The sequence below is a fragment of the Eurypyga helias genome, unplaced genomic scaffold (assembly GCF_000690775.1).
Source record: "Eurypyga helias isolate BGI_N326 unplaced genomic scaffold, ASM69077v1 scaffold7989, whole genome shotgun sequence".
NCBI lineage: Eukaryota > Metazoa > Chordata > Aves > Eurypygiformes > Eurypygidae > Eurypyga > Eurypyga helias.
In genome coordinates this window covers 10139-22575 of record NW_010270101.1, presented here as the reverse complement: position 1 = coordinate 22575, position 12437 = coordinate 10139, and the positions used below count along the sequence as shown (strand labels likewise).

The window sequence follows — 12437 nt, the reverse complement described above, 5'->3', positions numbered from 1 at the left end:
GTCCGAAGTTGGAGGCTGTTTTCTCTTCCTGGTGCTGAGCTGTATTGCAAAATCACCTTTGCACCAGAGCTGCGAGGCACCATCTTTGGGCATTCAAGGGCAGGAGGAGTCCTGGGTGGAATATGATACTTGCTCTGTAGGGGCTGTGCTGCGTTGGGTTTGGGGTTGTGTGGTGTACACACCTGTTGCCTTTCACAGCACAAAGCTGTGCTGACCTTGGAAGCACCTACCCTACAGCATTACCTTCTCTGCAGCTGGCAATCCCTGAGTGTTGGTAGCACAGTCCTTTTGTCAGACCAAAAGAAGAGCTTTGTGTGGGAGCTCAGATTAAACTGTTCACAAACCACTGGTTCTGCACATGTGGCACAACTTATTTTCGTTGTGTTTGAGTGCGAGAACTTAGGGTGGAGGAGACCTCAAGAGATTCTACAGTCTAATATCTATTTGCCTTTTTAAAATGTGCTACTACTAACAGGCAGGTCCTGGTAGGAGTGGGAATTCTTCCTCAGACTTTAATTAGGTGCTATGAAAACGCAGAATGCAGATGTTTATTGCCTTAATTAACTCCTGGTTTTAAGATGAGCAACAGCCGGTAGATGTGAGTGTCAAGGAACTGCCTGAGTCCCACGAAACAGCAGTGCTCAGTCAGATAGCTGGTAGCCTCTAAAGGCTTTTATTTTATAGGCACTATTGCTACACAGAACTTGAGAAAGAAGTTTGAAGGGAAGTGATAACTTCCTGGTGATTTTTGGTACCTTTGCTCTGTTATAAGGTGGCTTTGTAGACATGGTGTGTATTTTTTGGGTATGTGTTTACCAACTTGTATCCATATTGTTGAAAGAGGTTTTTACTTATGTAGTTATTTGCTGGGTATCTGTTTCAGGTATAACTTGGGTGCTGGTGTATCGAACAGACAAGTACAAGAGGTTAAAGGCTGAAGTGGAAAAACAGAGCAAGAAATGTAAGTACTTCTTGGGTGTCAGAGAATGTGTCTTGCTGCTCATGTTACATCCTGCTTTAGCAGGTGTCAAATTGAATATCTGCCTCTTGTGCTAAGGGAGAGGTCTTTCTTCAGCTTGGATTTCATAGAAACCTAATTTCACAAGTTCCACAAATCTGTACTGAGAGGAATTATTTCTGCCCCTAATTCTTATCTTTTTCTGGAGGGAAGGCTAGCACAAAGACCTGTTGTGTTGTCTGAAGTGCCCCACTTGATGGAGGACAGGAGGGAGCAAGAGATCAGTATGGGCATCTGTCTGAATGTGAGTAGCCAGTGCCTATACGTAGATTCCTTGAGGTGCCTGAAATAAAGTGCAAAGATGCAGTTTCTGCTTTTCAGGGGCAGTGGTGAATTTGAGTTACTTAGTGAGGAGGAACAAGGGTTGAATAATGAATACCATGAGAGGAAAGCATTTTATGTAAAGAGTAAAAGTGATGATTGATTGTGGTGAATGAGTAAAGAGCAAGTCACGAGAGAAAAATCTGAGCTATTAGCTGATAGAAAAAATTACACTAGTGTAAACTGGAGACAAGTAAATTGTGTAGGAAAAGAATCCCAAGTTGTTTTCCTAGGGAAGGTATCTGAGAGGTCTGGGAGGGGTTGAATAAAGGAGGAAGGGAAAAGGGAGCTGAGAGTGAGCAGTTAGAAGTATGCATTGGAATGGTAAACAGGAGGGTCTGAGCGTGGAGTGTTTCAATCGGAAGCCAAGGAGCAGAGGTAAAGTTCAGTTGACCTTTCAGACTGTATGTACCCTACGAGTCGCTGCAGTAAGAGGCAGCACACAGCAGCTGGGCCAAACGTGAGCTGGTGTTTGTTACCTGGCAGATCGTCAAGGGATGTGATTCTGCCCCTCTGCGCTGCTCTTGTGAGACCCCATCTGGAGTGCTGCATCCAGCTGTGGAAACCACAGCATAAGAAGGATATAGACCAGTTGGAGCGAGTCCAGAGGAGTCCACAAAGATGCCCCGAGGGCTGGAGCCCCTCTGCTATGGGGACAGGCTGGGACAGTTGGGGTGTTCAGCCGGGAGAAGGGAAGGCTCTGGGGAGATCTTATTGTGGCATTTCAATACTTAAAGGGGGCTTATAAGTAGATGGGGACAGACTTTTTAGCAGGGCCTGTTGTGATACGACAAGGGGTAAAGGTTTTAATCTAATAAAGTGTATACTTAGAATAGATGAAAAGCAAAAGTATTTATGATGAAACACCAGAACAGGTTGCCCAGAGAGGTGGGAGATGCCCCATCCCTGGAAACATTCAAGGTCAGGTGGGACAGGGTTCTGAGCAACCTGATCCAGCTGAAGACATCCCTGCCCATGGCAGGGGGGGTGGGGTGATTTTGAAGGTCCCTGCCAACCCAAACCAGTCTGTGATTCTATTAAATATTTTGCCACGATGTCAGCATTCTTAGTGTGTGAGCGAACATCAAAACGCCTTCTTTTCAGTTTGTTTTGCCCAGGAGAAGGCTGGAATAAGACTGGAGAGTTGAAGTGTAGTCATGCTTGTGTCACAGCTCCTAAATTAGGGGCTTTTGTCATCGCACCGGTATCGGCTGGGGGTTGTATCACTGCCTGGCTCGCTTTAGTCCCACTTGGCTGACAAAAATGTGTCGGGTAGAATTAGCCCCAGCGGAGTGAGTTACAGAAGTAGTTGAAACCCAGCTGAAAACTTAATGTGCTGGTATGTTTGTGCTGTGGAACTCCAAAAGCAGTTAGTAAGGCTTAATCTCTGCGGCTTAATGATTGCTGTAAGAGTTTAATGCTGTTTGGTTTTGTAGCTCTCCTGGTATCTAGGCTATGATCTGCAAAGGGAAAGATGTGAGGTTCATGCATCTGAATTAGTTTCTTACCTCCTCCTTTGATTTCCCCACCCCCAGCAAAAAAAAAAAAAGTAAAACTGAATAAGGAGTCACTAAAATTCACTTCGCTTTTTTATGTTTTGCCCTCCTGTGCTAAGGACAGCTGGTTGACCTGACAGCTTACAGACAACTTGCAAAGTAGCCCACTTGAGCCACACCTTTCAACTGTTATCTAACACATCTGAAACAGGAAAAAACATTCGAGACCTTTTAAGCTCTCCCTTGAGAGTCCTAGCAGTCCTTAGGATTTGCAAAAACAAATGGACAAGTAGCTGTTTGAGCAGACATTGTTACTCAAGTCCCTCATCCCTTCCTGTCCTCTGGTTTCTACTGAGAGGCACAGCACGGTCTGAGCTGCGGCGGCGATCGTAGTTAGTGTTCTGAGGTAAACGTAGGGGTAAGTTTGCAAGGCTGAAGGCAGTCTCTAGAATTTCTGCTGCGTTGTCACATCTGTTCCCACGGGCAGGCTTGTGAGACTGCCTGGCAGTTACTTGTTCTGCTGAAGCCATCTGGGCTGTCGAGTTCCTCAGGGGTGGCGTAAGGCTCAGTAGCACTGTCCAGAGTGAAGCTGGGGTCTGGAGGAGCCCTCTGTTAGGATTGGGAGCAGTAGGTAGGCCTGAAAAGAGTCAGTGTTGTCCAGCTGGGTTTAGAGTTGGGGGCCGTGAGGTTGGGATGGACTGATTGAGATCCCCCAGCTGGATTTGGCATGAGGATGGCTATGGAGAGAGTGTTCTGTGAGCGTGGGTTGTGTTGTCATCTGGCACCTCTCTCCAGCATTCCCTCTGAGCTGACTTCCTTGTTTTTTCCCCTTGTGCTAGCCTGCCCATCAGAGATATACTCGTTCTTTGGAACAAAACAACTGTCTTGCTGTATTACCGCAGAAGAGACAATGTTTGGGTAGCTTGTCTGGGCTAGTGTGGTTTTCTTGGCAGTTCTGAGTCGCACGTGTCGGCGTTTCGGAACGCAGTGCTTCAAATTGTGTGACTTGAAATGAAGGTAGCCAGCCTTCCACCTGCCTTTTGAAATTAAGGCTAGAAGGTATGTGCTGAGCTACTGCTTTGTGTGGGAGAAGAGTCTTAATGCTCAGGTCTCTGAGATGATTCTGTGAGCAAACAAGGAGCCGAGTCTGATGAGTTGTACAGATACAGAGTTTAGAGTAAAAAAGGGCTGCTGTCTGTTAGCCCATAGCCATGCCTTATTATCCTCACTCCTTCTAGTACTCTTGCCCTGAAATTGTCTCTTGCTCCCTGGAAAAGCTGCTCTTGCTGTCAGAAGAGCGTTGGCAGATGAGCAGCCTGCTTCCTGTGGTACCAGTTCACAGCACTGACTTTACATTAGCCTTTTTTTGCCAGGGTGGTAGTTGTTTGCAGACACTTGGTGTCTGATTTGGGGTCTTAGTGACTTTGGGCTTAGGCTCCTCCTTTAAAATACTGGAAATGCTTCAGTGCTAATGAACTGAAGAATGGGAAGGCTGTGAGTGACTGCTTGGACAGCATTTCCCCTGAGAATGCCTGTCTGTGAAGAAGGGATGTACGAGAACACAGGCTTTCCTGTGTTCTGCTTCCCACTGCAGATAATCGGGAGCGGAGCTTGCCACAAAGCTCTTTTCATTACACTTGCTGAATCAAAAGTACTGTCTAGTACTAGTGACAAATCAGCAAGGGTCGTTGAGCCAAAATTGTCCCCAGACTGCTCAATTAACAATGTAGTGGGCTCTTGACAGAGCATGAAGTTAACCCTTTAAATATTCTGGTGTCTCAGCCAGGGGGTTGAATTTTTAAGATTATTTTTAAGCGTTTGGGTCTTTGCAGCTTGTCAATTCTAAACATGCTCTTGCTTATCCCTTGCTTCCTTGTGTGCCCCTGTTCTCTAAAGGAATCAAATGTTTTGTTTGGTGTGTGGAAAGGGGGCAGTGGCATCCCTGTGTAGAAATGATGGAATGTCTTTCTTTTTGCTTGGCAGTGGAAAAGAAGAAGGAAACGATAACTGAATCAGCAGGCCGACAGCAGAAAAAGAAAATAGGTAAGGCTGGGAGAGGAGTGTGGTGGCCCAAGAATGAGGGAAAGTTGGGAAACTTAAAGGAGTGATGATCCTTTCCTTACTTGAAAAGTATTTATTTCAAGTGGTACTAGAGCTGATTCTTGGCCTGATGGCTGGAATATGAATACTTATGCCTTAGGGACAGGAGACATCTAGCCTCCTGATGGCTTTAGTCAAGTGCAGGGAAGTGCAGCAGCACTTGTTGCTGAACTGGTTGCCTTTCTCTCCAATTTCAGCCTTTATATCCATGACTGGTTTTAACTTCTGTTGTCAAAGCTCTTTGCTGCAGTGCACTGTCAACTTGCAGTAGCTATATGACACTAATTTTTGAATCTTTTGGGTTTTTTCCCCTCATTTGAATACTTCAGAGGTGAAGGTGTTTGCATGTTAACTCTAACTGTGCTTAGATGCACTTCAAGTTCATTAGATCAGTTTTGCTCAGTTTTTTTTTAGTGTTTTACTTTTCCATTCTCTTTCACTGTCAATAAGCTTAAGCCTTCCTGGGTAAAGGTAACTCCTTGAGTATTGAACTATGCAAGAGCAACATGGGAGATGTTTAATGGACATGAGCTTTAGAACGTTGTGTTATCTGCAAGACTCTAAAGTAAATCGTGCAGCAAAGCCCAGTTAAATTATTACAGAACTCACGGCGAGAACACTTCTGAGAGCTCCTGGGAGTTGGTTTCCTCATTCCTCTGTAACACCAGGTAGCTGGATTAGTCATTTGATCTGTACAAAGCTTGGGAATAACTGCAAACATATCTTCAAACAGTTCTTCCTAGGTATGAAACCTGTTATCATTAGACTCCTGGAGGGGCAGGAGCCAAAATTCTTCCTCTCGTGCATTTTCAGTTCTTGATCTGGAATAATCCCTGCATGGGATGAATACTACGTGCTGCTGTTGGATACGGTCACTTCTGAATATGTGGCAATGAATTTTTTTTTTTTTGCGAGGCACCATCCAAGCTCTGTTCCTAGCAGCGAATATTTTACTTGTCCTTGGACTAAACTAATAAACAGCAAAATCTGAGGAATTCAGATGCTCTACCATTTTTTTTTATACACTGAAATAATCTTGTTTTGCAAATGAAAAACAAAGCACAAAGGGACTAAGAACAGAACTTAGGAAATGACCACTGATTTTGTTTGCTGTGATGCATGCTGGCCAAGCCTAACACTGAGACTGATTTTGGTTTTTTGCGAGTGCAGCACAACGTCAGTGTCTCATTTGTTTTAAGGCAAAGCCAAATTCTTGGTGTTTCTGAAAAATCAGGCCCTAAATGTCAAACTGGATATCCAGAAAATGACTCACTTTAACTTCTTTTGGAATCTTTGATCCCAGTAACTTACTGGACGTCAGATCATTCTGCAAGATGTGGTGGTGTTGTAACAGCAAATTTACTTTTCCGGGGTTCCTACCATTCTAGTTAAAACCCCAAACCAAATAAGCTGAGGCTTTACAGATAAGGCACAGCTTGGTGGAGACCTACCTCGGTTGCCATCTGTCTCGTGCGCAGAATAAGGCAGAAGGGGCGTGTGTGGCGTTACGTCAGGGACGAATCATGCGTGTGCACAAGGTGCAAGGCTTAATCTGGTGTTTCCTACTTATGAAGCTTCTTATTTAGGTGTAAGGTGAACCAACTGCGCTCATGCTGTGTCTAAACCACCTCTCACACTGCTGGAACAGCACACTTCTCCCATTATGGTGCAGCCTTTTGTCATTACAGCTTAAAGAGTGTGTTTGTGAGCTTGAACTCTGCTACTGCATCTGTGTGCCCCTAGAAGAAAAGGCAGTGACATTCCTAGGGGTCCACATGAGCACTGGGCAGGCAGCAAAACAAACCCCCAAAAAACCAATGCAGACAAATAATATTATTGCTGTATTCCTGTATCTTCATGGTTTGTGTTCCCATGAGCAGAATGAGATTTTGGACTCCAGGGTGCTGCTTGTTGACCCAGTCCTCTTTCTCTGTGCCTCTACGCAGGTCTGTAGTAAAGTACTTAAATGCTGCTTATGTATGACTTGGGCAGGAGTAGACAATCTGTGTAAGGTGGTAGGACACCCGGAGCCTGATTGGGTTGAATTTGTAGAAATGGGTGAGAAACGGGTCAGGTATATTGGAGGATCAGGGCTGGATTCTTTATCGCTGTGTAACCTTTAGCCCATCTAAATAGATGGTTAGTTATGTAGCGGAGGGGGAAAAAACAAGTATTTGTGCCAAATGTGATTCCTGAAGAGCTGGCCTGTGGTTGCTGAAATGTCCCAAACGTGTTTCCGGAAGAGCTGGCCTGTGGTTTCTCCTGAAGAGCTGGCCTGTGGTTGCTGAAATGTCCCAAACAGAATTCTCCACCTGAGTCAGGAAGCAGGTGTCTGGAAAGTTCCTGCCAGAGGGGATGGTTTGTCGTTAGGAGCAATTGCAAGTAGTGGTGAGGATTCTAAGAAAGTGGGTAGAGGTGTTGCTTTTGGTAACATTTACTGAGAGTCCCTGTATTTGGTAGGGGCCTGAAAGATAATTGAGCTGCTGTGCTGTGGCCCTCTTGTACTGAAACTTCAGCAGGGGTCTGCTGGACAGCTGGCATGCTGGGTAGCCCTTGAGAGTCCTTCTGCATCCCCCACTCTCTTCACTGATGCTGTTCTTTGGATGTGGATGATGAGGAAGCATCCATACTTCAACTAGGTGTTGCTTCCAAGCCCTGGCTGCCCCTCTGGATCCTCAGTCTGAGAGAAGCACAGTGGACAAGGGGTGATGAGAATGCGGGACAAGAAAGGTGATGGGTGGTGGGATAATGCTTGAGGCCAGAGCAGCCCTCCAGCGAGGGGCATGGAAAATGTTCTCCCAGACAGCTGGGCATCTTTTGAAGTTAGTGATGACTTAAGGACAGACTTAGAAAGCCCTGGGCTGTATCAGAAGTGTGGCCAGCAGGGCAAGGGAGGGGATTCTGCCCCTCTACTCTGCTCTGGTGAGACCCCACCTGCAGTTCTGCATCCAGCTCTGGAGCCCCCAACCTCAGAAGGATATAGACCGGTTGGAGTGAGTCCAGAGGAGGCCAGGAAGATGCTCCGAGGGCTGGAGCCCCTCTGCTATGGGGACAGGCTGGGAGAGTTGGGCTTGTTCAGCCTGGAGAAGAGAAGGCTCCGGGGAGACCTTATAGCACCTTCCAGTACCTGAAGGGGCTACAAGGAAGCTGGGGGGGACTTTTTACAAGGGCCTGTAGTGACAGGACAAGGGGTAACGGGGTTAAATTGAAAGTGGGGAGGTTTAGATTGGATATCAGGCAGAAATTCTTCCCGGAGAGGGTGGGGAGGCGCTGGGACAGGTTGCCCAGAGGAGCTGTGGATGCCCCATCCCTGGACGTGTCCAAGGCCAGGCTGGCTGAGGCTTGGAGCAACCTGGGCTAGTGGAAGGGGTCCCTGCCCATGGCAGGGGGTTGGAACTAGATGATCTTCAAGGTCCCCACTGACCCAAACCATTCTGATTCCCAAAGTAGTATTTTTAAGTATTCTCTGCAAAGCATAGTAATACAGACATTACTGAAATTAATCTAGAAAACACTTTTCCGCTTTGGTGAATCTTTTAGCTGTGACAAAGTCCAAAATTCATTACTAAGACCAGCAGGACGTTAGCCTTGCTGCAGTGCAGCTCCCGGTTCCGTGTAAGGTTTTGGAGTCCCTTCTGACACCTCCAAAATGAAATCCTTGTGTAACGTGTTTATAACGGTGTGCCTGGCGTGCAGCAAACGGAGACCGCTCTCTTTCGGAAGCGTGATGTAGCGGCGCTGTTTTTGTTTTCTGGCAGCGTTGCTCGTGCTGCTCTGTCGGTTGAGTTAGCAAATCTGACATTCTGTGCATTTCTTTCAAAAGTGCTGAATGTGTGATTCTGGCCGCCTCCTCCTTTGTGCCTGCTTTGCTGCAGGTTGCTGTGATGGAGCAGCAGTTGCCTGTGTACGGGTTTTCACTTTAAGCTGTCTGGCATAGAGAGCTGGAGTTGGTTTTGGAAGTGTTATTTGTTTGGAGAGCCAAGAAGGTTAAGTCTTCCTGGAAATGAAAACACTCTGGTTTCTAGGCTGGTGTAACTGATTATAACTGTTGTTGTTTTTCTCTTTCCAGAGAGACAAGAAGAGAAACTGAAGAATAACAACAGGGACCTTTCAATGGTAAGAAAATTAAGTACGGTTCCTGACTGCTGAAGATTTCAGTCAGCTTTTCAACACACAAACTTTGTTCGGTTGACAGACATAGCTGCTTTTTCTCCTGACATGTCCTTCTGGATCATCTCTAATAGCTGCAGATTTTAGTGTGAGCCACAGAGTTCTCCAGCAGTTACTCCCTGATCTCATGCCCAACCTTAGCTATTTTCATCTTTATAAGTCTCCGTGAGGTTTTCAAAGTAGAATTTGTCTGAATTTCTCTTGTAAGTCCTGTCTTCATAAAGAGCACCTGCTGGTTGGTTGTAGAGGCTTAAGGAGAAAAACCAACCTGTAGAAGGTAACAGGACAATTCTTGAGCACTTTTTGGTTTGGGGTGGGGGTGGGGTTGTTTGGTGTGGTGGTTTTTTTTGGTTTGTGTTTCCCCCCCCCAAGCAGCTTTTCACATCAGTGGTCCACTCTGTGGCTGCCTTTGTATTCAGGTGTTGACTGGAGAACTCCCAAAGGGAAGTTTGGTCACTCTTACAATCCCTCTGGCCTTCTAGGTCATCTTTTTTTCCTCCTAGACTCCAGTGATGTTGCATAAAGCCTGTTCTTAAGGATCTGAGCCCATAATCCTTCAGCATAGGTCCATGTTGATTATTTCTGACCTTTCTGCTTGCAGGTTCGGATGAAATCCATGTTTGCCATTGGCTTCTGCTTCACTGCCTTGATGGGAATGTTTAACTCCATGTAAGTATTAACTTTCTGGGTTTTTCTTAAATTTCAGTGGTGAATATATTCTCTACCTTCCCTGTATCACCCAGAGTGTTAGAGTGGCAGAGTCCCTCCAAGAACCACAACTAGTCCATATAAAACAGACCAGTGTTTTCGCCTGAAGACGTGGTGGTTGGGTCACCACACGCATGCTCTGCTCAGGAGGGAGCACTGCATGCTGAATGCAATCAAATCGAACAAACTGCATTCAACCTAGGCAGAACTCTAACATCCTTTTTGCTTTGCAGCATCTTGAGTTAGGGCAAGCTTGGTAGGTGTCAGACAAGCAGCTACAGTCTTCAGCTGCTTTGGCTCTGCTGTAACGGTGTGACCAAAGAATGCTCTTGCAAACAAAACTGGGTCAGCTCCCTTGCCCTTAGAAATGAGCTATAATTGCAGAGTTTGTTGCCCTACTTCAGGTGATCAGAGTCGAGATAGTAACAGGTCCAGGCATGGGCTCTAGTTTTCCTTTGCTTTAGAAATTACCTGGGATATGTCTAGCTAAAAAAAAAAAGACAAAAAATGCCCAAACTGGTGTGCAGGGTTACAGACAGCTTTGTTTCAGATAGGCAAAACTGAAAGACTGTGCTTGACTTTTACAACTTGATTCAGTCTTGAAATGGAAACTTCCCATTGGCTGTTAAACCTGAAGATGACATGAATATGGTTAATATAACCTTTGGGAGGCTGCTTAATAGCTGGCCAATATACTTGTCCTGCAAACATGGATTTACGTTCTTGAGCACCAAAACCTTTGGTCTCTGTGCTGGCAGTCCCCAGGATACAGTTAGTTGTTATTTTACTGTAGATCTGTGGGTGGGTGAATTGCAAACAGGGGGTAACGTAATAACACAAGTGCCACTGTGTGGACTCTTTATGTATTCAGCTTAGTCAGACTTCAGCTTCTAGTGTTCTCTGGAATGCTGTGAAGCTGAGCAGAGGAACACAGCGCTGAAGGACTTTAAAATTTGGGTATAGCCTGAAGTCATCGATGTCTCATTTCACTGCAGCCCTGAGCAGGGATGGAGGTGCATCGTGAGTCATGTGCCCAGCCACACAGCCTCTGGGGTTGGGGGTTTAAAGTACTGTACCTGAGGCCTCCAAGTGCTTGCCTAGCTGTTTGGGATGCCATACAAGCACCACCACTACCTCTGCCCCTGGAACAGACTGAAAACCAAACTAAAATAACCCCACCTTACTCTGCCCACTTTCCTAGGGTGGGAAGAGGCATTTCAGAGTATGCTACGACTGACAAGAGCTACAGGACTGTAAGGTTAAGAGCTTTAGGAAGGTACTGATTTTGGTCCAGTCCTGTGTTGCTCTTTCTTCTGTAGATGTTAACCTAAAAAAAAAAAATCTGTTTATTGGTTTCTTCTCCTTTTAAGACCACCAAGTTTACTTGCTGTCTTCATCTTTGGAAGATTTCTGCCCACAGAGATGGTGCTATTGGGCACAGAGTTGACATGAAGCTTTTGGACAGATCTTTCCTTTAACTGCCTCTTTCCGTAGGGCGAATGTGAACAGCGAGAGTATCCAGGGAGCCTCACCGATTGTTGGGATCGGAATAGCTTTCTTGCTGCTAGCTGAGGCTGTTGAATTAAAATCTAAAGATTTGCCTGTCTGGCCTTTGCAACTAGACAGTTAAACTGGAGCTCCTGGTTTCGGCACAAGGAGGCTAGAGCATTTTAGCTGAACAGCAGCTTTGGTGGGTTCTACCTGCGCTGTCTGAAGCTGACAGAATGGTTTCCCAAGTGCCAGCTTAGCCAAAATGGAAATCAGTCATCGTCGTGGTGACTGGCTCCCTTCCTTAGAGTGCCAGTAGTGATGGGGCAGCAGGGTGGACCGTGCTGGAAGGATACGGAAGTGTGAAGGAGGCTACTTTAAACCCAAACACTTAGGTGCTCTCTTTCTCTTGACATAGCAGAAAGTGCAGCTGCTTGTCTCGGGAGGAGAGTGCTTCAGTCATGAATTCAGGAGGCTCTTAAGCTCCCTCTGGGAAGCTGCTACTGCCAGGTCATCTATGGAGGCATGGTGGGTGTGGTATGAAAAGGGTGGCTGACACCCGCAATAGCTGTAGCCTCATTTGCTTGCTCTTCCTGTTCTTGAATGAGTTCATTGCTGTGAGGGACAAAAGGGGCAGGAATTGTATGGGATTACCATAGTGTGCTGCCAGTGGACAGGTATTGCAGAGATGCTGCTGCTCCGTGGCTGGGCACTTCACCTTTGCCAAGTGCCAGCTCAGCCAAAGTGGAAATGACTCTGATGGCTGGCTCACTCCCTGGGAGTGCCTGTAGTAACGGGGCAGCGGGTGGACCATGCTGGAAGGATCCCGAAGTGTCAGGAAGGCTACTTTAACCCAAAAAGCAGAATGCTGTGCTAAATATGAGCAGCTGAGTGATTCTCTGGCTTAAAAGATACTCTGAGACAGTGAGATCTGTAGCAGTGGTGGCCTCCAAGCAGGTGGGATTTCTCCTGGGAGAGAAATTTAGCTTCTGTGTGTCTCAGTCTTCTCTCATCAAACTCTTCAATGCAATCAATTCTCAGTCTTAGAGCAAGAACTGTTCATTTGGGTACCCCTTGATGATAACAGTGAAAACCTGCTGGAATTAAAAGCAGGTACCTCGGGGTGCTACCGCTGA

At 46.2% G+C, this 12437-nt stretch overlaps 1 protein-coding gene across 1 annotated transcript in view; it reads left to right on the top strand.

The window, feature by feature from the left end:
• Positions 1-841: 841 nt before the first annotated feature.
• TMCO1 (transmembrane and coiled-coil domains 1) overlaps positions 842-12437 on the top strand; it is a gene marked incomplete at its 5' end in the record, with an annotated part of 19626 nt that continues 8030 nt past the window's right edge. Inside the window, 4 exons of the mRNA XM_010158317.1 lie at positions 842-961; positions 4819-4878; positions 9005-9051; positions 9707-9774. Of these exons, the coding sequence (XP_010156619.1) occupies positions 842-961; positions 4819-4878; positions 9005-9051; positions 9707-9774 (295 nt within the window). The remainder of the gene's footprint in view (positions 962-4818; positions 4879-9004; positions 9052-9706; positions 9775-12437) is intronic.